Genomic DNA, 23,426 nt, shown 5'->3' on the forward strand with positions numbered 1-23,426 from the left:
GGTCTCACAAATGCACCTGCCACATTCCAAAGATATGTCACATATGTTTTTCAACCGTTCTTTGGAACATCCATAAGAGTGTTCATTGATGATTTTTGTATATATAGCTCCCGTATTTCACATTTAGAAAAGGTAACTGAAGGTTTGGCCAGGTTGCAGAGCATAGGTGGGCAACTTAATGTGGATAAATGTCACATAGGGGAGAGTAAAGTCATTCTACTAGGCCATGAAATTTCAGCAAGAGGTATCAACGCCGACCCAAGTAAGGTGTCCGCACTTATAGCCCTACCTTCACCAACGACCGCACGTCAACTGGTCTCTTTTCTATAGAAGGTGAGGTACTTAAGTAGATTCATACATCTACTATCACAACTTGTTCTACCACTGCAACAACTCACTCAAAGATCAACTTTCACTTGGGACGAGGAAAGCGAACATCACTACAACAAGGTAAAGGAGGTCTTAGCCACTCTGCCAACTATCTCACCACCTAAGTGGGATGAAAAATTCTATGTCACCTCAAGTGTTGGTGATGACTCATTGGGGGCTGTGCTACTCCAAAAGGATACGACGACATCTTTCATGAGGCCAATCTACTTCTCTAGTCGAATGATGAATTAGGAGAGAAAGGTTTCACCCATGTGGAACACTTAGTCCTAGCTCTTAGATTTGCAACTACAAAGTTTAGGTCATATTTGCTGCCTAAGCAATTTGTGATTCTAACCACGGATGAAATATTTCCCTATGTTGTACAACACATGGATGTGTCTGCTAGAATTACTAAATGGCTAGTTCGTCTGCAAGAGTTTGACTACACGGTACAGGTAGAAAGCACGACAATGGCAAGTTTGGGGGGACTCATGACCTACCAAGTCTTTGAAGGGAAGGAGAAGCAATCTAAGGAAGGAGAAGTCCGATTACCTCCAGTACCACCGATGGTAGAAGGAGCATACTCTCTCTACTTTGATGGAGCCTACAAGCGAGCGTCCGACAAAGCAGCTGCAGGCATAGTGGTCTTTGATGACAAAGGGACAAAGGTATTTTCGTTGGGCCAATTGTTAGATTCACATTCTAACAATGAAGCTGAGTATGCAGCACTAACCAAGGGTCTACAATGGTGTGTCTCGCAAGGTGTACAACGTCTTAATGTATTTGGGGATGCTCTACTTCTGGTAAGGCAAGTAAATGAAGCATGGACATGCAAGAATCCTAGTTTAAGGACTCACTTAAGTGGTGTAAAAACCTTGTTGGGTAAGTTTGAAGAAGTTCAAATACACCATATCCCAAGGGCTCAAAACCAAGAAGCAGATGCCCTAGCAAGTGAAAGACTACAGGAAGTGGTGGTTGGAGCAATAAAACTAAAGCTCCCTCTATTTCAAGGAAGTGATGCCTTGCGTGACATCATGCATTTTTTGGAAACAGGGGAATGCCCATCAGATTTAACAAAGGGACAGAAGCAATGGCTGACGCGGAAGGCCACAAGGTATCGACTCATCAATGACGGTTTGTACTGTAAGGGTAAGGACCAAATACTCAGGAAGGCCCCTCTCTCAGGAAATCACGGGAGTAATTGCTAGTTGTCACGACGGGGTTTGTGGTGGTCACTTTGTCCTAGACATAACAAGTAGGAAAATCTTGCAGGCAGGCTTCATATGGCCTAGCCTCAACCGTGATGTACACCACTGGTGCAAAACGTGTAAGTTGTGTCAAAAGGCCGGCACTAGGTCACTTATGCTTGAACCACAGACACCTATTCTCTCATATGGCCCATTTGAAAAATGGGGTATCGATGCCATTGGGCCATTACCTAGGGCCAACTCAAGAAAATTCTACATTATCATGGGGGTCGACTACATGACTAGATGGGCAGAGGCTACAGCCACCACTAGAATCACAGCGATAGAGGTAGCTAAATTTATCTACGAGCACATATGCTGTAGGTTTGTCACACCTTTAGAGATCATCTCTGATAGAGGGCCAGGTTTCAGAGCAGACTTGGTAGGAGAATTAATGCAGAAACTGGGCATTACAAGGAGGCACTCTTAACCATATTATCCTCAATGTAATGGCTTAGTTGAAAAGGTAAATGGAATGGTTTCTAAAATTATTACCAAGCAGGTAAACAATCATCCTGGAGACTGGGATAAGTATCTACTACCAGCTTTATGGGCCTACAGAACTTCATTTCGTACATCCTTGGGATTCACACCGTATCATCTAATATTTGGTAAGGAAGCAATCTTGCCCATTGAAGTGCAACTACAAAGTCTCAGAGTAATGGCAAGCCAGCTTCAACAGCCCAACATGCATTTGAGAGATCACATCATCAACTTGGAAAGACTGCAGCTGGACAGAGAAGAAGCAATAAATTATTATGCAGCACAAGCAGAGCATAGACGGCTTAGCTTTAACGAGCATCTCCGGAAAAAAGAATTGAAGAAAGGAATGTTGGTGCTCCGCTACGACAATCGCTTCGACACGCGCAAGGATAAGAAACTCCTACTCCGATGGGAAGGTCCTTTCATCGTCAGGAAAAAGTATGCCAATGGAAGCTACCAGCTTATGGAGGCTGATGGAAAACTTCATAAAACCAGGGTAAATGGTTGGCGACTTCAACCTTATTTTCTTCGATTTGACCAGGCTCCACCAATTGACATTCCAGATGAGGACACACCATCAGTCGCCACCTCCGACGATAATGATCAAACAGATGAGCTAGAGACATGAATGCCTCTAGCCAAAAGGGGAGGGCTAATGATGGGGGCTTTTCACAAGCCAAGCTCCCATACCCCTCTTCTCTCGTCTCCACCCCATGAAAACCCCTCTTAGGGAGGGAGTGATAAAAGGCATTGGAAAAAGTAAGAAAAAAATAAAGAATGATTATGTAAATATATAAAAAAGGTAAAATAGGCCACCTCATGCCTACGGGGTAGCCCATCCCCACCTTGCCTCCTTTTTCTTCACTGTTGCCCCGCTGTGTGTCCCTTTTCCTCTCCTCCACTCAAAAGGTCAACCCCCTCTCTCTTTCCCTTGTCCTTTCTCCTTTCTCTCTCCCCTCAAGCTACCCCACCTCTCACCAATAATGCATTATAACTCACCAATAATGCACCCTAACTCACATGCAACTTATCCTATCTTCCAAAATAGTATACCCCACCCCCTCTTTCTCTCTCCTATCATATCCCATGACCCAAATACCCCCCTCTCTCTCTAAAGGGCGCCATATCTCTTGTCTTGTAGCTAAATAACCTTCCCCACACTCACACACACTCAGTTTCGCTGAAAAAGGTGTCCACAGACCCATCCCCACCCAGTGGTTACTTGATTTTTCTTGTGTTCACACACATCTGCACACAGATTCACCTCTGAACACTCTCCCCTCTCTCCCCTCTTGTAATTACTTTATTCTCCATGTCACCGCTCACTTTTTTTCATCAACCCATCTCTCTCTCTTAGTCTCTCTCTCATGAGACTGCTGTTCTGGCACATATACACACAGCCAGACAAGTGGGACCCACAGTCACATGGCCTATGTAGATAATGATTTCTTCATTTCTAAATTCTAGAATTCCTCCCCCCTCCTCCCCTATATAAAGAGGGGTCACCATCACACTAAATACACACACAACATCACCAAAGAACACACTATGCACTGTGTGTGCCTAGTGCACACACACACATCCACACTATCACCATCACCGCAATCACCATGCTTGTCTTGAGTATGACCTCTACACCCTTGGCTATGGAAGATGAAGGGCAACTAAATGAAGGATGATGGCCATAACCCTCGTGCGACTCTTCGCCATCAACTCCCACCTATCCGCCATGTGCTCTACCACTCTCTCCCTTCTCATTCCCCTACCCTATGCTCCCCATTTCATCGCCTTATTCTCTAAATAAAGCTTGAGGTTTTGTGAGTATGTTTTCTTGCAATGTTTTGTCCATGTGAGGTGTGCGGAATCGCCACCTAATCTTGTGTTTGGAGTGAGCTTGTGTATGTGTGAAGGGTGTGCGGATTCGCCATCCTTTTGTGGTGCCTAAGTACTAAGCCGCTATACCCCCTCCCTCACTCTCTCTCTCTCTCTCTCTCTCTCTCTCTCACTTGATCTCATTCCCTTTCCTCTTCATCATTACTCCCAAGCATCCATTTCTCTTGGATGAAAACTTTGTTATGGTGGTGTGTTGTTTGCGTCCTAGCCGCTGAAGCTAGGTGGTGCTCCTGTTTGCTTTACCATGACAGGCTCGAGGCGCTCCATTCGGTCCTCGGTGTTTTAGAGGCCGTTGGGGGTTCGGGGTTCGCTTTGCTCCCGTCACTACCAATGGAGCTTAGAAGACCTTAGGGTTAACTTCATTGAAGACCTCCAATAGTTAGTGTAAAAGTCCTTTGACCTTAGGTAAGCTAGGGCTGAGCTCGAGGTGGGAATCCGACCCAAGCTTGAGGTGCTTGAAGGCGGAACCCGGCCTAAGCTTAAGGTGCTTGAGATGCTTGAGGTGCTTGATGACTGAGGTGCTTGAGATGCTTGAGGTGCTTGATGATTGAGATGCTTGAGGTGCTTGTTGTCATGCTTGAGATGCTAGGGCTGCACTTGAGGTGAGAACCCAACCCAAGCTTAAAGTGCTTAAGGGCCAAGCTTGTGTTGGGAACTGGGCCTATGCATGAGGGGCTTGAGGTGTCAAAAAGTCAAATCCAATCACTACAAGGAGGGGACGAGCCCTACAAGAGGGGGGATGAGAGAGAACACCCACACACTCACACAAGTCATGCTTGGTACAAAGAAAGCAAAGGGGACACTTGTCAAGTGCCTCCTCATGTTGCCCTCATGGTGTGCTTGAAGCCTATTGGTTGGCCACCTAAGGGGTCCAATGATAATTTAGGAGATTTAATTAATTGTCTTTGCATTTATCAAGTCCTCTCTCTCAAAGGGGGAAGGGGGACACTTGTCCCAAGGCTACCCTTGTTGCTTGGTATGACTCTGCTTATGATTGGCTAGGCCTAGAGGGGTCCAATGAGCTTCAAGTATGAGCTACAGGAGGGGGGTTGACCAAAGCAAGCTAGGGGGTTGCTTGAGGGGTATACTCTCCCCTCCCCCCCCCCCCCCCCCACACACACACACACACACTCATTATGAAATGTGCAAAGTGTAAGAGCTCCCTCTCCTTCTCCAAGCAAGTAGAGGTTAAGAGCCTACACGAACTGATGTCGAGATTGCTTTTTAAGTTTGAAATCTGTTTGAGAACTTGTTTGGTGATCCTGTTTGGAATTTGTTTGAAATGGATTCTATCTGTTTTAAACTTGTTTTGGTGCCGATTTGAAATGTTTGATTGTGGTTTTAATACTGATTTCAATGATTGGTGATTTTACTCCCGGGTGGAGAAGTGAGAAATGATGTTTGAGAATGCTTGTTCATACTCATGGCCCGGACCCTTGTGGTTATTTGCGGGGGGAGTATTGAATGATTAAAGAGTGTTGTTTTTACTCATGGCCCGGATCCTTGTGGTTATTTACGGGGGGAGTATTGTTGTTGTTACTCATGGCCCGGACCTGGATGGTTATGCGGGGGGAGTATTAAGAAGTCTGAGTAGTGGTTACTCTCAACACCTCCAAACGACGTAGGCTGCGGTTTGGGGGGCGTTTGGTTGTAAAAGGCCTCTATATCTCATGGCCGGGACCTCTTTAGGTTATTTGCGGGAGGAGTGATGAGGGAGTCGTTGAACAACTCATGGCCCGGACCTTGATGGTTATTTGCGAGGGGAGTGTTCATCGGCGGCTTTATGTTTCTATGTCTTGTAACATGCATATGTGAGCATTTGTGTTGCATTGTGATGTGCCAATTACTGAATATTCCTAATTGGATAAGATTGCCTGGGTATGTAATTTTTTTAGTGCATCAAGACACCCGTGGAAGATCAGTATGGTCTGGGTGTGATGGCTAATTTTACTACGCCGGAATATCAAGAGTTCCGATCTGTACGAAAGGAGAAGCTAACTCCTTGATCAAAAGAGTAGAAAGGAGAAGCTAACTCCTTGATCAAAACAACCGAAAGGAGAAGCTAACTCCTTGACCAAAAGAGCAGAAAGGAGAAGCTAACTCCTTAATAAGAAGAGCAAATTGATTGTCCCTCGGAATGACCCTCGGAAATTTTTGAGCTAACTTGAGTTGTTTTGCAGATATGATGTAATCGCGGACGATTACTCTCTTTTAAGAAGGGGAGATGTAACAAACTGCTGACGTGTCAAAACCCTAAAGAATGGAGCCAACTTTCAGATGCTGGCCAAGGGGCCTAAACCCAAAGAAGAACAAGTAACAAAAGAAGATCTCCTACCAACTTATGGGGACGCTGTCCGATGTGGCTCAAGTGACATAAAGGAAGAAAATAAAGCAGGATCCGGACACATGCCAAAAACTGATGACGTGGCAGATTTTCGAAAATTGCGTTGGGATGATAATGTGGCAGGATCTACGGATTTCTGCGTTTTGCGCTGGCTGATGACGTGGCAGCTGTACGGATTTCCGTAAATTACGTTGGTAGCTTTTGGCATTGCTTTTTGGACCGGAAGCTTTTGAGTTTTAAAAGCCTTTTACTATAACTGCTTTTCAGGCCAAGGGCCTTTAAATATGATGCTAGGGCTCATTCTCTGGCATGCTTTCTGGAGAAGGTGCACAGTCTGGAGTACCGGCTTGTACCGTGTTGATGCAATATAAAGAAATACCGAAAGGGGCGCCAAGGTTTGGGGCCAATACTCTCTGGGGTGGAATTCCGCCACTCCGTGTTGCGTGTCGTCTCTCTCTTTCAGTTCAGTTGTTATTGAAGTGCTAAAAGTTTGTTCAGCCTGTTCTTTTCTATGGGCACGTGGTGCCCGTCTTGTGACAAGAGGTCTCTCCATACATCTCCATCGATCAGTGCTATCAGATCTGCCATGGTGGTCCAACGAGGGTCCCCAAATCTGAACCCCATAAAGCATAGCTGAAGCCATTAGAGTGTCGAAAAGCCACAACTTTGTTTGAGGTTCTTGAAATTGAACCTGCGAATACATCTTCTCCAATCTTCCCAAGGCTGCATAAGCTCTCGTCAATCTAGTTTCTGTTGCTCTCCTCAATGAAAACACCGGTCGACTGAAGACTACCCCAAGATAGGTGTATGCATCTGTATACTCCACCATCTTGTGGCCATATGTAAAAGTTGGTGCTGACCTCTTGACCCATTGTGGTGTGGGTTTGGTTTGCCCCAGGCTAAGAGAGAGAGTCCACTATCGTGGGCAAATGTGTGCAAAGCATCTAAATGACACTGTATCCCCTCTGTGGAGTTAGAAATCAACACATCCACATACATGCCAAATAGTGTAGGAGATAGCGGGCAGCCCTGCTTCACCCCAATAGTGGAGTGAACCAAATCAGAAATCCCCTCCGGAGTGCATACATGCCCCACTATTGACTTGTATAGAGCCATGATCCCCTAAATCAACTCTTTGGGTACCCCCATCTTGTGCAGTCTGGGCATCAATCTAGCTCGGGGCACTGTATCGAAGGCTTTGCGGAAATCCACAATGCAACAATAGAGCCGTCTCCCACATGATCTCCCCTCCTCAATAATGGCTCTGAGTGTCTGAATATGTCTATGATCAAGAATAGAAAAACCTCTCCTGAAACCCGCCTGTCGTGCTGCCCGTACACCCTCTCTCTCTGCCCATCTACTTAATTGCTGCTCAAGGATGGATTCGTACAACCGTGCCAATGTGTGTTCAATCATGATATTGCGGTAGTTCCGAGGCTCCGTAGGATCCCCTGACTAGTGGACAAACTCCAAGTATCAGGTAGGCCCTCTCAGATGGCACGGTTGAACATCACTGCTAGAAGCTTTGCAAGTAGATCTCTAGCATGTATAAAATGCTATGCTACTAGGCCATCGTGATCATATGCTCTCTTGGTCTTCATCATGTCAAAGGCTTTCTTTACCATCTCCGCGGTAAAGAAAGCACATGTGTGTGGGCATGGCTCTGGCGGATCTGGAAGAGGTGGCTGCCCCGAGACTGTGTAGAGGGATGATGCATACTGACCCCATACCTCCGATGACTGGTGGGGGAGAGTGTTCATGGGAGTGTTCATGGAAGAGTCGCCATGCCTCGCTTGAATCCTGGCTCGAAAACAATTGATATAAATCCTGCTCTAGTCGAGCTAGAAACGCCCTCTTCTTTCTGCGTACCAAACACCGAGAAGCAATCCGTGATTGCCTGTGAGTAATGACTTCTAGAAGTACCTCCCTCTGAAGTCGGGCTCTGGTCTCTCTACACTCCTCATCATACTAGCTATTTTGGGGTATGCTCCCAGAACGTCGTTGCTGCCTAGGCTCAATGTGTGGGTATGCCTCTGCTGCTGCATCTTGTAGTGTCTCTGTCAAAATATATGTGAGCTCCCCTAGAGGAAAGTGTATCGGGTATGCGTAGATGTCTGTGCCAGTTGAGCTGTGCTGAACCTGAATGAAACGGTGGTACCCCAATACGCGAAAGTCTTGAATAGATGGTATGGAACTAGGCTGAAAATCCACTGTGCTAGCCCCATTTCTATGAGGAAAACAAGTGAACCCACTCGACGCTAGAAATCTTTGGAGGCCATTCAAGATGGCCAGTCCATGTGCAGCCTCCAAATCTGTCAGATATCTTCCATATTCAGTGTGCTCTTCATCTTGGGAACACCTGGCCAATCCCATCTCACTCTTATCCAATTCTCTCAACATTTCTTCTTAGGTATCGTAGAAAGCTGTCTGAGATTGGTCTGTCCTAGCATTAAAGTCTCCCAGGAGAACGAGAACTCCCATATGTCCTCATCCAATATCATGTAGGATGATTGCCCCCGGGTGATGCATAATGAGATGTGATGGGGGGAAAATAGCATATTGCAATGTAGAGTGGCCTCCCTGTCTCCGCTCACTCTGACCCACATATATCTGACCTGCTCATCTCTTCGAACAATACGAATGAGGGGTTGATGCTCCTCTCTGAATAGGACTGCCACACCTCCTCACCCCCGTCCTCTATGTGTTGATCTCATATCCTACCTACAAGTAGTCTCCCAATGGTATCCCGTCACTCTAGGTAATGTGCCGCCAAGAGTCTTATGCGCTTCCGAGTAAAAAATAATGTCTCTTCCCTTAAATCTATCCTCAAATGTGCCTACATCTAGCTTCATTGATCTATTACAATTCCATGCTGCCATTTTAAGGTTGGTCCCATAGGTCTCGCATTGTCATGCGGTGCGTTTTTCCAACACCACTACTCTCCCTCCCCTGTAGAAAGCAATTTTCCCTTTCTCCCTCGCCGCCTTGATCTCTGGTATCAGCTCTTGCATGTATGCTACGTGTGTTAGAGTGAGGTCATCACCCAAAAATATCCTAGTTTGCTTGAGTGTTGCTCTTCTTCAGGAATTCCTTCCTAGCTTCCAACATAGGGAAACGTATAATGAGTGCTCTTTCCTTGGGCCTTCCTTTCTCATCACTTCCCTTCTTGCCAACTCTCCAAGCACCTGTGTGTGGGCTTAGAAATACCCATGTGCTTCAAGAGCTCTTGCACCTCTTCTTCTACGCGTAACGCTTCCAGTGTCCTTGAGACCTGCAACACGCACATGAAGGGCTATAGTCATTCTCTTTTGCTCCTCCTCAATTGTCATATTGATGATAGTGGATATCGATGTGGCTTCAGGCATCTTATCTTTTCCTTTCTTTGCGTCCTCGATCCACTTTTCAGCTTTATCAACCTTCTCTTGTGTTTTGAAAAGTGCTCTGCCCATGAAGAGGTTGTTCATGCCTTCTGCTCTTCCTCTTCCCGTAGAGTTTTCACCTGCTCCTTAATCATTGAGGGTTGATTTTCTCCCTCCTTTGAGAGAGAAGAAGAAGAAGAAGAAGAAGAAGAAGAAGAGAGTTTTAACGGCGAAGGAAACTATCCCAAGAGACCTTAGAGAGAGAGAGAGAGAGAGAGAGAGAGAGAGAGAGAGAGAGAGAGAGAGAGGGGCATGGCTTAAAAAATCCCTTGCATTGGGAAGGTGGGAATGGGAATAGTCGGAAGACGTGCATGCTTAACCAAAGCCTCACGGATGACATCTTGAGAACTTCGAGAATGAAACAACACAACCACTCTTTGACCATTGACACCATAATTTTGAATGAGTTCTTATCGCCAAAAAATCTTGTGCTTACTTTCTTGTCCTAGTCTCAATCTAGAGTCGGCACCTCACTCCACTGAACCTTTGCGCCCCCATTGTACCTTGTGATTAAGTCTTGGTCTGGAGCTAGGTGTGCTACCAATCGTTAGTCGTGATTATGGTCTTGAAGTCGGCTTTGGGGCAATCCAAGTTCAACAAGTGTGTTTGTATCTCAAGTTCTCAATGATTATCTTGTTTAGCTTGAGTTCTCGGATGCGTTATGGTTATTTTGTTTTTGTCTACTCGTTGTGTGTACCTAGTGCTGTTATTGTCTTGCAAGGCACCTTGTGATTGAGTGAGGCTTCAAGATACAGGTCGGAGAGAAGTTGGAGGACCGGGGTTTTTCTCAGTTGGCTGAGGTGGCAGAGATTGATTTTTGGAGGAGAAGGGTACTAAGCTGAGGAGAGAAGACCTGAGAGGTGAGGATGAACTTCGGTTGGGTGTCAGCGGGTGATGGTGGTGGTAGTAAAGTTTAAGAGGGCTTCTGAGAGGATTCTTGAGCGGACTTACAGGAGGGTCCTTAGACTGTGCTCAGGTATCGATCATACATGAGCGCTCCAACAAACACCTGATTCAAAACCTCAAAGTGAAACTTCACAGAGGCCCCACCGTGCATGCCAAAAAATAAGAGCACCTCTAGCACACCACTGAGACTATCTGTTCTTGGTGATGAAGGGGCTACCTCCTCGCTCATCGACTCCACTTTGGCTACTAGGTCCACCCTCACCACCAACAACCATGGGGCATAATCTGAGGAGAGGATAATCTATCGGTAGAGGCCAGCGATCAGATAGTTGACGGTTGGCAGGAGGTGCCTGGCCGCTGCCGACAGGGACGGGCTAGCCACACTGCTCCCCTGGTGGCCGACCTCCTACAGCTCAACAGCATTGGGTTCCGACAGGGAACTGTTTTGACCCTCTTCAGCAGGACCCCCCCGAGGAGGCTCCATCCTCTTCAGCTCCGTCGCCTCCCCCGCCTCCCCCTCCTCCTCCCTGAGACGCCACCTACCCCGCCTCCCCCGCCTCTTCCCTCTCCTCCACCTCCACCTCTACCTCCTGCTCCTCATCTATCCCCGGTGGGACCCTCAACCTCATCTCCCGACCCCTCCCTCACTCCTCCTCAGACGCAAGGGACTCGACACACGTCTGCAGTGAGGCGTTCTCTTGGTAGTGCTTTCGCTACGAGCCGCGCGGCCTGGGAGGGACAGCCCCATGTGAGGTCGCCTCTTTTGGTTTAGACTTCCCCTTTTGCAGCAGTCCCTTGGGGTTTGACTAGCTTTGGCATTCGTAGATGATGGGACTTCTTCGACTATAGCTTCACACAATTCCTAGGCGATTCTTCTCCCAAGGAGGCTTGTTTTTGAGTCCACGTCCTCTTTCTCGCAGCTCGAGGCACTGAGGCTTTGGATACAGCGGTAGGTTTCTCCTTTCCGTTGTGCGGCAGGGATCCTACAGACTGGACCTTGCACACAGTTCTTGACTCGCTCCACATTCAAGCCACTGAGTTCTCACACCACACAGGGGACCTAGGGGTGACATATCTGGTACAGACACTTTGGCCTTTAGCCAAGTTTAGCGTGATGCCGCCGGATGCAGCAGGTTGCAAGTACATAGTGGTGCATTTGTTTGCTGACACTAAGAGCCCTCCTTGTTATGTATACGTACGTGAGGATTCTTGGACAGAGGAAGTTGTAGGTACATAGTGTGCATTTGTTTGCTGACACTCAGAGCCCTCCTTGTTATGTATACGTACATGAGGATTCTTGGACAGAGGAAGTAGCCTTACGTGCTGCACGCTCGGCCTAGGCCTGGGTGGGACAGTCACTCCAGATGCGCTTGTCTAGAGGTTGCTGTAATCCGCATCCAAACCGGCCTCAAAGATAGTGAGGTTGTTTGCTGTTGCATCATCGGTTTTCTCTCACCGACTCCATGAGGATCGTCTCATGGAATGTGCAGGGATTAGGAGGGCCCCAGTTTTAGCGTCAGACGGGTCGGTTGCGTGAGGAGCTTCAGCGATGCCTTGTGGATGGTGAGATTGATATTCTTATGCTACAGGAGCATAATCTGTGTGAGAGCCGCATTAGACGATGTGTTCAGATTTTGCGTGGTCTCTATGAGATGTTTTGGTCAGCTGCATTTGGACCTGAAAGTATCCAGGGAGGGGTAAGTATGTCTATTGCGGATTCTTTGCAGCAGGCCATTGTGGGCAGAGGTATTATTGTGAGAGGCAGAGCTCAATGGATCACTATGTAGGTTCAGGGTTGCCTCATGGGTTTCCTGAACATATAAGCGTGGAGGGCATTTTACGCAGGATGGGTTTCACAGATGCTTGGATCAGAGGTGTGTCAACTCTGTATAGGCGTGCGCATAGCCAGGTTCGCTTGGCAAGGGGCCGAGGGTAACGTTTCTTACTCGCTCGTTTGGTCAGGCAGGGGTGCCCTCTTGCCCCCTTCGTCTTCCTGTTCTATGCTGAGGCGATGAACAGATTCTTCACTTCTCAGCAGGTTGGCCTGCGTGGCCTTGAGCTTCGTATTCGGGCAGATGAGCTTCTTGATGTTGAGTTTGCCGACGACTCAGCCTTGTACTTGGAGGGCCAAGAGGCCAATTTGCACGGGTGTCAGCAGGCTCTTGATGTGTTTTTCTGGGCGTCAGGTGCACTGATCAGCTGGAGGAAGACAATTTCTTCCTGTGTTGGCAGTGCTCCGACACCTGAGTGGTCATCAAGTGAGGGTTTCAGATGGGTTCCCCCAGGGATTGCAGTTCGCTACTTGGGCTGTCAGGTTGGCCTGGACCTGTCTCCTGAGCAGCAGACTGCTCCTCTCCTCTTGTCCATCAGGAGGAAGTTGCTACACTGGAGTTCAGTACGGCTCTCTATGGTAGGCAGAGTTGTAGTGGCCAACCAGGTGTTGTTGGCTACTATGTGGTACATTACATCTTGCTGGATCTTTCGAGCTCCTGTATCAGCGAGTTGGAGAGGCTGATAAGGAATTTTCTTTGGTCAAGGCGGGACACTCAATCAGCCCGAGCCAAAGTAGCCTCTACCATGTTCTCAGAGGGGGTTGGGGATTATAGACCCAGCACAGCAGAGAAGAGCCCTTCTTGGGAAGTTTGTTGTCAGAGGATTGCTTCCAGGGGAGGAGCCTTGGAAAGAGTTGTTGCTTTAGCGGCTGAGAGCTTGAGTGCGTCATGCAGGAGGCCCTTGGAGTTCATCCATCAGGTGGATCTTCATAGAGATGCGTAGAGTTGGTCTGAGCAGGAGATTGGAGGATCGTTTTGCTGCGAGCTTGCTTCGCTCTTGGGAGCAACTACGGAGTGGCTTGGAGCAACACCAGTCCACGTGCACGGAGGAGCGCTTGAGATAGCCCCTTGTTTGGTGTCATAAAATCTAATATCTAATATCTAACCAACCCAAATGATTTTCTCATATTAAACTGATCACTTAATGTGGGAGAATAAACGGGAACAAGGGTTAAGATATAGACATGTGCTTATAGATCTATCTCAACACGGGGCCAATGGTAAAGGGGCCCAAATGAGAGATGGTCTATCAAAGAGCAAGGCTAACCAATGGAGCATAAGACCTTAGGGTTAGCTTCATTGAAGACCTCCAATAATGTGTTTAAAAGTCCTTTGACCTCAGGTAAGCTAGGGCTGAGCTTGAGGCGGAAACCCGACCCAACTTGAGGTGCTAGTCCTGCTTGTCATGCTTGATGACTGAGGTGCTTGAGGTGCTTGAGATGCTTGATGATTGAGATGCTTGTCATTCTTGAGATGCTAGGGTTGCACTTGAGGTGAGAACCCAGCCCAAGCTTAAAGTGCTCAAGGGCCAAGCTTGTGGTGGGAACTGGGCCTATGCATGAGGGGCTTGAGGTGTCAAAAAGTCAAATATTCAATCCCTACAAGGAGGGGGCGAGCCCTACATGAGGGGGGATGAGAGAGAACACCCACACACTCACACAAGGCATGCATGGTACAAAGAAAGCAGAAGGGACACTTGTCAAGTTCCTCCTTATGTTGCCCTCATGGTGTGCCTGAAGCCTATTGGTTGGCCACCCAAGGGGTCCAATGATAATTTAGGAATTTAATTAATTGATTTTGCATTTATCAAGTCCTCTCTCTCAAAGGGGAAAGGGGGACACTTGTCTCAAGGCTACCCTTGCTGCTTGTAATGCTTCCTGCTTGTGATTGGTTAGGCCTGGAGGGGTCCAATGAGCTTCAAGCATGAGCTACAAGGGGGGGTCGACCCAAGCAAGCTAGGGGGTTGCTTAGAAGGTATACTCACCCACACACACTCACAAACACTCTCATTGTGTGCTATGCAAAGTGCAAGAGCTCCCTCTCCTTCTCCAAGCAAGTAGAGGTTGAGAGCCTACACCAACACTCTTGGCTATGGAGTGCAAATCCAACCAAGAGCCATGCTTCAATGCTTAAGCTTGCCATCTCCTTCTTCTTCATTACTATGCTATTATGTATGCTGGCAAGAAGAGTTATGATAAGTGAGGAACTAATTCTTTCTCCCATGAAATGTTTCTTCTTCCTCTTTCCTACCCTCATTCCCTGCTAGCTCTCTCCACCTTCGAAGGTGTTTGAGGTCTTGGGACTGAGGCTTGGGATAGTTAAAGCTTTCTTCAAGTTTATGTTATGCTTGTGATGCATGAAGCTTTCCATCTTCATTGCATCACCTAGGTTACAAGGAACACAAAGATTGTATTGTAACAAGTCTCTCTTAATGGGAGAAATCATAATACAAATGCTTATTGGAGGGGGGACCGGCTCCACATAAATCCGGTCCTCAACTGTTGTCATGCTCTCTAAATTCTCTCTCTTGCAAAAGTATTGATCGTGCCAAGTTAACTAATTGCTATGATTATGTTGCTATCTTCAATTATGTTCACCCGCTATGCTTACAAAGTCATTTCTCAAAAGTACTCTCATTAATTTCTGCTACTCTCAAGTTAAATGGGCCAATTCCATTACATTTGGAACCCCATGGTTAGCACTTAAGAGAGGCCACTTGGTTGGTAGTCATGGGTCCAACACTCATTTTAGGCGACTGGCTTCAGTTTACAGGTTTGCCAGAGGAGGTACAAAGCATCCAGCTACAGGGCATGAGAGGGGTGTAGAGCATGTGCCACAAAGGCCTTACCAGCTGAGTTGCTCACTCCTCTAGAGACAGCAGCTCCGAGATGGATGGGGGCCTTCACGCGACTGGAGGTCCTCATTGCAGTTCGTGCTTGCTCAGAGTCCGTACCCTCCATGTTCTTCGAGATCAAGGACGAGGGTCTACTACACAGTCTCAATAGAGGCTCCAGAGGTTGCAGAGTGTTGTTTTCAGAGGATACGGGTAGTGGGTGTCTGTGGGAGGACTTGTGTCATAGATCTTGACCCATCATGTCTTGAGATAGGCCAGTGGAGGCTTTGGGCTTGCGAGAGCTGCCCTTTGGCACGAGTGCAGTGGGACCCTGGAGAGTGGTTTTGGAGAGACCCCTTCTCTTCAACCGACCACCCTGGGATCCCTTTCTTTCAATACTCTGTTTGTGTGGGGTATCACATACTGGCAACACGGAGAGAGGCTCGTCCTACTGCAGCACTTCGCTGGCAGGAGGAGGGTCTTACAGTTGAGTTCTTGTCAGGCTTTTGGCCGTGGTTGTGGGACTCCAGAGAGCCGCGGGGAGTCACTTTGTTCTCGTGGCTAGTTGCACACAGAGCTACAATAGTTGGGAGCTGGCTAGTGCACATTGGCTTTTCGGCAGCCTGTGCAGCTTGTGGTCACCCTTTGGAGAGACACTATGTGTGGGACTGCCCCATGGCACAGTAGGTTTGGCTTCGGGTTCTTCGGCTGATGCCGGCTCTTTTCACAGCCCGCCGGCAGTACACTTGGTGTGCTGCAACTTGGTCCACACTTACGGGCCTTGCGCTCCAGTTTGAGTTGGCTTCCACCAGCAGGATGATAGTGATCCAAGGGGGTCCAGGATGATGGAAACTCAGTACGCTGAATTATGTGTTGATGTATGCTCATGTGTGTGTGGGTGTGGCGTGGGTTGTGTTTGGGAGCATATGTTAGTACCTAGTTCTACACCCACTATTGGGCACTGGCAACGTTAGTGAGGATGTCGTGGTATTTAGTCAATGCTACGCATGATGAGCTGATGGTTATATTGTCTTGTGGGTGACTACCATGGGTCTATACCTTGCACTTTCCTTAATAGGTGAATCTAGGCTTATCCTGGATTCATCTAGGTATATTTTTTAGTCGTATAGCGGACATGCAGACTTCACATTGTGAAGTTTTCGTCCGAGTTACGACCAGTTGATATTGTGCTAATTTTTTCTATCTTTGTGGTGCGTATGCCCTATCAACTACCTCATTTTTTGTGCTAATTTTTCCGATTTAATGTTTCTTTTAGTGCTAGGCTTCATTATGGCTGAGTCTGCTCTCCGGAGTCATGACAAAAACTGAGTACGCTGAATTATGTGTTGATGTATGCTCATGTGTGTGTGGGTGTGGCGTGTGTTGTGTTTGGGAGCATATGTTAGTACCTAGTTCTACACCCACTATTGGGCACTGACGACGTTAGTGGGGATGTCGTGGTATTTAGTCAATGCTACGCATGATGAGCTGATGGTTATATTGTCTTGTGGGTGACTACCATGGGTCTATACCTTGCACTTTCCTTAAGGTATATACAAGGGGGTCGACCTACGCTTCAACTAGCCACAGAGCTTACCCCCTAGGAGCGATGCAGTGAGAGAGAGGTGTGTTGGGAGCTCGTATGCGGCTTGACACTTTGGTTCATTTGGTGGGCCCGCTACTTTTGCATCTTCGAGGCTCGCCCTGTCCCCTCGGAAGAGATTGTTCGGGATTTTTGGCTGGAGCTGATTCACACTCTCAGGGGCCAGTTCGAGAGACTCCAGGGCAGCTCCGACCGCATGCGGGAGCGCAGAGAGGCTTTCCTGCGACTCTGGCGCCTAGGGCCTTTTTTCACCATGGTCCAGGGGAGTCGGGGACACCTAGATGGCACTACCGTCCACCTGTGTGGCTCTTTCCTCCTCCCATCTCTTGATTTAGCCCATTGTACATATTCTGTTTTTTCATTGGGGGTCTCCCCTTGTTGTTGTTGTAGCCCTCTCTAGCAGAGGTGATTGTAGCCCTATAGGCAGTTTTATTAACTAATGGAAGGATCTCTTTCTCGGAAAAAAAAGTATATCTACGACACCGGTACAAGGTGATACCGTGTGGAAGGTACCATCCTTCACACCCTAGTGAGCTAGCCCTTATAAGTTATCTTACCCTCAACCTTTGTTAGGCGGATGTTCACAAGTCCTCATTGAACTGAATCGTAGCACCTTAGCCTCTACAGGCCCATTGTACCGTGTCTGAGTCTTTTTCTGGAGTTGGGCGTGCTGCCGGCCAGTCATTGGTCTTAGTCATAGTCGTGTAGTCATCTTTGGGGCGCTATATCTGAAGTTCTGAGTGTTCATTGTGTTCAAATTGACTCTCAAATGCGATGTGGTTGTCTTTTTTGTCTTCTGCATTGTGGGAACCTAGTACCTTACTGTCTTGCAGTTCACGTTGTGAGTGAGTGAGGCTTCAGCATACTTCACAGAGGTAACCCCTTCATAATCAAGAGGCACACAATACTCACTTTTGTGCTATAAGTATCTAGCAACTACCTGGGTAACTTGACGAGTTTGAACTTTGCCCTTCCGTTGGGGGCAAGAGATATCTCCTCATTACCATCAACACTAAACATGCTCATTGAAGACTACAGTATGATCTCTGGCCTCCATGGATCAAAGAGACAATAGCCCTTGGAAAGAGAGTTGTAGCGGAAATTTTTTTTTGGAATGAAACTTCCCCGTTGGTTTCTTTGAAACATGGATATAGGTATCGTTCCCAAAAATCTGAAAATGGAAAGTGTTGAGCTTTCTACCAAAATACTATGTGACAAGCTTTTAGGAAATAATGCGGGCCAGAGTTTGAGAGATGGTATTTTATGCTTGTTTGCAGCACACATATGCATGAATCATACTTTGTACAAATTCTATGGATGGAATTGTGCCAGGAGCAGGTGTTGTACCTTGCGATGGTGGTGGGGGGTTGAGAGTAGAGGTGCCCGTGTGTGCATGCAAGGTTGTGTGGCTTGAATTGAGGGTGTGTCTCTCCTCAAGAGGGCCATGAAGATGGGTGTGGACCTTTGCATTTTCACCCCTCTTCATGTTGTTTGATAGTGTTAGCTACGTGATATGAGCTCTCTTGTACGCGTGTCTGGGACTTGGGTTTGTCAATAAAATCCCTTTGTTACACATATGAATGGAATAGTATTTCCCAATGTTCTCCATGGTTTTTTTTGCGTTTTTGGGCTGAAGATTATGGCTGCTTGTGTAAGTCTTGATTGGAATGGCTTTGGATAAGTTTAAGTGCATGTTTGGGAGCAGCTATGGAGGCCCATCTTGCAAATTCAAGGATCGGTGAGATGATGTGAAGCTTGTGGCTTTTATGTTTAGATGTGCAGAGTGTTTTCTTAATTGTCTTCGTTTTTTCCCTCAAAATTTAGCCATTTTTTTCTCCCTTCAGTGCATTGGATCATAGGTGGGACTATGGCAGTGTAGAGGGAAGCTAGCCGAGTGTAGATGGGGTTGTGTGTGTGTAAGGGTGAGAAAATTTGTATGTGGAGATTGCGCATATCTTCGTGTGAGAGCTACTTTCTTCATCCTCATATAGCATGTGAATATGGAGGTGTTATAGCACCACCCCCAAATCCTTGACATGTTTTGATGACCCCACTACACCCATTTTGGATCTTCAATTGAGTCTTTCCTTGGAGTCAAGCCGAGCCTTCTACTTGTAAGCTGTCATCATGGAATCTCCAAGGTCGACTGAAGACCCGAAGGTTTTTTAGGTAAGTAAAATTGCAATCTTTATAGGGAGGGAATGTTTTCTCTTGCTTGAAGGTGATGCGTATTCATGGTATAGGGGCTTGATGATGGGCTTGATGATGATAAGAGTTCTTAGGCACTATAGGAATAAGCCTTCCTTCAAAGATATTGTACTGATGTCAACTTCAAATCAGGCTTTTGGTCCAAGGTGAAGAGCTTAACTATGCATAAAGATGAGTTTGTTTGTTGTTTTTGGAAGAGGTTTAATGATGTTTATGGATGAAATGGGAGAAGTTTATAAAGCACGCTAAAGGGATGCCAATGAAGGAGTTGGATGCTGCACATATGAGATTTGAGAGGTTGGATAGTTTCAAAAGCAAATTGAGCCATACCTTGAGATCACATGGGGAATTGAAGAAGCTAAGGAGCATGAAGGTTGAGGAAGATAAGGCTTATGGCAGGTTTGTATTCTTTACCAAAGATAGACGATATACACCTCGTTGATTTATTGTATAGGGTTATTGAAGATGGTCATGAAAGTTGAAACTTGAGAAGCCACTTACTATTGAGGAAGAGGTGTGTAAAGCAAAGGAATGTGTAAATAGTTCTATCTCTCAAGGAATTGAAGGCTATTGTCATGAACGTAGACATGATCCACAAGAGCAAGAATGATGAGCTAGAGATGCATAGTGCTAAGGTATGTGAGAAAATTGAAGTAGACTCAATGAAGTAAGCGTGGTGGATACTCAAAAGGATGATGTTATTTCATGCCTTTCCAACCATGTATGGACTACTATGGATGCACAAGAAGATCATAAGGCTGATTTTGATTGGAATCTAAGGATGCTGGAGCCTCCTTGTGAGGATTTTATTTCTTTGATGATGTGATGCAAGAGCCTTTTGTTGTCCATGTAGACCAAGCCATAATGAGATGTGTTGATGAAGACTTCATGGTACAAGATGATGCCTTGCTTTTCAAGAGTGCCAAAGATGATAATGATGGATATGTGAAGAATATACATACTTTGTGTATGATGAGCATGAGGTGGATGGTGCAAGTTTGGATCTCTTGAGTAGCGTTAAAACTATAGTTGCCAGCCGTTTTGAAAACGGGGAATCAGAAAAGGCTGGGAAACGGAGTTTTGGGGAAATGGGAATAATAATAAGTATATAAATAGACTAGATAGTATATTATATGGAGATGTTACATATAGCCTGTGCTATATGGAGATCTTAGATAAAGCCTTCTCTTACCAAGCCACAATAGTAACATTTCCAATGCTTGGAGCCACCACTTTCTCCATATACATGAAGCACGGACACATGGCTCCATGCATTGTCCTTGGGCATGATGGCAACTTGCAAGCTGCTGCAATCTGCAAATTTCCGGAGCCCTGGCCCTTGAAATTCTGAGATTTGGCCTCAGCCAACTGCCCTGCCTCTGAATTTCACTGTGTGTGTGATGGTTGGGTTTTTTTTTTTTTTTTTTTGGGGGGGGGAGCATGTGGTATGCGGGGGACTGTGGGAGGTATGCAGAGTGTACCGTGCATCCATGCTTGCAAGACTTGCAAACATTGTCTCGAGGAACTCCTTGTTAATAGTTTTTTTTTTGGTTTGTTTTCGTAGTTTGTTGCAGGCTTGCATAGCACATCTTCATGTGTTTTTACTGGAGTAGACACTACCCGCAAACCCACGCAGAATCGCCTTAAAAAAAGACCCCCAAAAAATAAATGCGCCGAAACGTGTTTCTGAAAAGTAGAAACAGTAATGTTTCGCTGTTTCTGATGGGTCCGAAACGGCGTTTTGTGCAACTATAACTTGAAACATATGGGCTTTTCAAGGTCTGTCTGGTCAATTCTGGAAAAAGTATTTTTAAAATGGCATCTTGTACTTTAAACAGCCTAAAAATTGCATAAAAAGTGATGTTTATGTTGTGTATAAAAGCCATGAAAGGGGTATGTGGCATATTTTGTATGGAAGTCATTATTTTTGCCAATATGTAGACAAGGATTCGGTCTATGTAAGAGTAACGGATCTTGTCTGAGAGGTAAGGGAGAAGAATCCATCTGATATCACTTGTGCATGTGTGTGAAGTCTAGAGTCTACTGGCAGTGTCATCATCATGCAAATGATTGTCGTGTGATGCAATGGTGATGGAGGGAAAACAATGCAAAAGGGCTTATGAGTATATGGAGATGGGTAAGTGTGAATGGACACGAGAGCTTAGCAAGGGATTGAGGGAACATTTGGAAACTAGAGAGACATTGAGCAAGTTGACAGAATAATTGGGGTTTGGAATCACCAGGGCTAAGTGAGTTCTTTAGTAAGCGGAGAAGGGTGATGCACCTCTGTGGATTGCTGAGACAAACGCCAAAGGCTGGCACTGACAGGGTCTGAAAGCAGTATTTATTCCCAGTAGAGTCACCCAAAAAGTGAGCTTGTATAACTATCCCGAACCCTTGCAGGTAAAGGCGCTGGATAGCCGTCCAGATTGGCAATGGTGTCAGCATGTGTAGGCTCCCTAAATGATGGCCACAGCCACCTTAGCTGTAGAAACAAGACTCGCAAAACAACCTAAACGGAAACAGCTTGCTTGTTTCAAAGGAACGGTTTAGAAATGACATTTTATTGTTATATTTTTATGCAACCTTTTAAACTTCCCGAAAGAATGGCATGAAGGAGACGGGAAACAGGGTTTCCGATCGGATAGTCCCCGAAACGGAGTTTCCATGTGACTAGGGACATACGATCGACAGTGCTTTAGTCTACAATATCACGTCATTGGATAACCTGCAACAAAAACCACCTTTGGTAGGTACAATCATTGCTTGCAAAGAAAGAGGTTATGAAATGTGCCTACTAATTATCTGGGCATGCAGGCTGGAAAAGGCTCACATCGGTATCAGATATAATCCTTAGGCCTTTCTTTTGCCTGGTTCACAAAGGGCGGTGTAAGAGGCAGTCATATTTTCCTCTTCCGCCGGTTCATGCTCACAACAGGCGGGGGCACACAAGAAATGAGCTTTGGGCACGTGGATGGCTCGTCGTGTCGTTGGCTAGGCCCGGATTCAATCCTAGCTGGACGCATGCAATTACTTTTTCTAGGCGGAAGCAAATGTCTTCTCCCGCGGGGGGGGGGGGGGGGCTTGCCAGTTCTGGTGTGGGTCCGGAAAAACATGCCAAAGCTCCATGCCAATTGAGCCACGCCATGTAGGCAAGACGCCCCTTTTGGAACTTCTTCCACCGGACCATCTGAACCCAGCCTTAAAATTACGTGGACTCCAGAGTAGGTGGCCAGAGCCACATGTGCATGTGACCCCCAATCAAATGTGGTGCATTGTGCTTTAGCCTTTCCTATGTAAATACCCCTCAAATTTCAGAAATTCCTTCATATTTGGCCAAAAATTCCCATACCACCTTTCAATTTTTCTAGAATTCCCAAAATATCCCTCATCAACCTCGCAAACATCTCCATTTTTTTTTTTTTTTGCAACTCTTCATAGGAAGATTGGATTTCCCTGTGTAGAAGACGATGGAACTAGGATTTTAGATGGTATTGTAGGCACTCAAGATGAAATCATTCATTATTTTGTGCCATCAATGCCTCTAATTGAGAGCTTAGCGGTGAATAGTTTCGCCTTAAGTCATTTAAAGATAATTTTCTATTGAAAAAAATACTAGACAATGAAAATTGGGATACTCCATCCAGTTTATATTGGGAATTTATAAAATTTTGAGGGGTATTTTGGGAATTTCCGCGAACTTAAGGGGTGTTTTGGTGATTTTCCCTACTTCTGATACCGGTGCCATGACAAGTAATGAAAGTTATAACATGACTTGTTGCAACAGTGGGAGATTTTGAGGTTACAATGTGAATGGTGCAGTTAGTCTTCTGGGAAATGCGGTGAACATTGAGATGTATTTTCTGTTTGTGTGGATCGAACGGAAGATTGGTGCTTGTTGTTTTGCCCTTTACTCCTGTATGGGGCTTAAGCTAGTTGATTCCTTTCTGGTGTCCATTGAATACTTGGATTTAAAATCATCCCAATATGAAACATTGCCCTTTCTTAACTGTTTTGATCTGGTGTCTTCTATAGGAAGGTCCAACGGAGTACAGAACCCGCCACATTTTTGAGAATGCTACTCCACAGATGATGAGAGATTTCTTGTGGGATGATGAGCTTCGGCACGAATGGGATTCTTTAATAAGGTCTGCAAAGTGTGTAGAAGGCTGCTTTGAGACGGGAGAAAATGTTAGCCATTGGGTGAAAAAGGTAATCGAAATTCCTGGCTAACAAAATCCTCAGCTGCATGTGCAAGCCCTCTCTTCTAACTGAGCTATGTTGGGTTT

The 23,426-nt window shown here is 46.2% G+C and overlaps 1 protein-coding gene across 1 annotated transcript in view; it reads left to right on the top strand.

Moving 5' to 3' along the window:
• LOC147438957 (uncharacterized) overlaps positions 1-23,426 on the top strand; it is a 46,097-nt gene that overhangs the window by 21,433 nt on the left and 1,238 nt on the right. The window contains exon 3 of the mRNA XM_086484912.1: positions 23,173-23,349. Within this exon, the coding sequence (XP_086341038.1) occupies positions 23,173-23,349 (177 nt within the window). The remainder of the gene's footprint in view (positions 1-23,172; positions 23,350-23,426) is intronic.

This window comes from Adiantum capillus-veneris, chromosome 16 (assembly GCF_014529385.1).
Source record: "Adiantum capillus-veneris isolate H3 chromosome 16, ASM1452938v2, whole genome shotgun sequence".
Lineage (NCBI taxonomy): Eukaryota > Viridiplantae > Streptophyta > Polypodiopsida > Polypodiales > Pteridaceae > Adiantum > Adiantum capillus-veneris.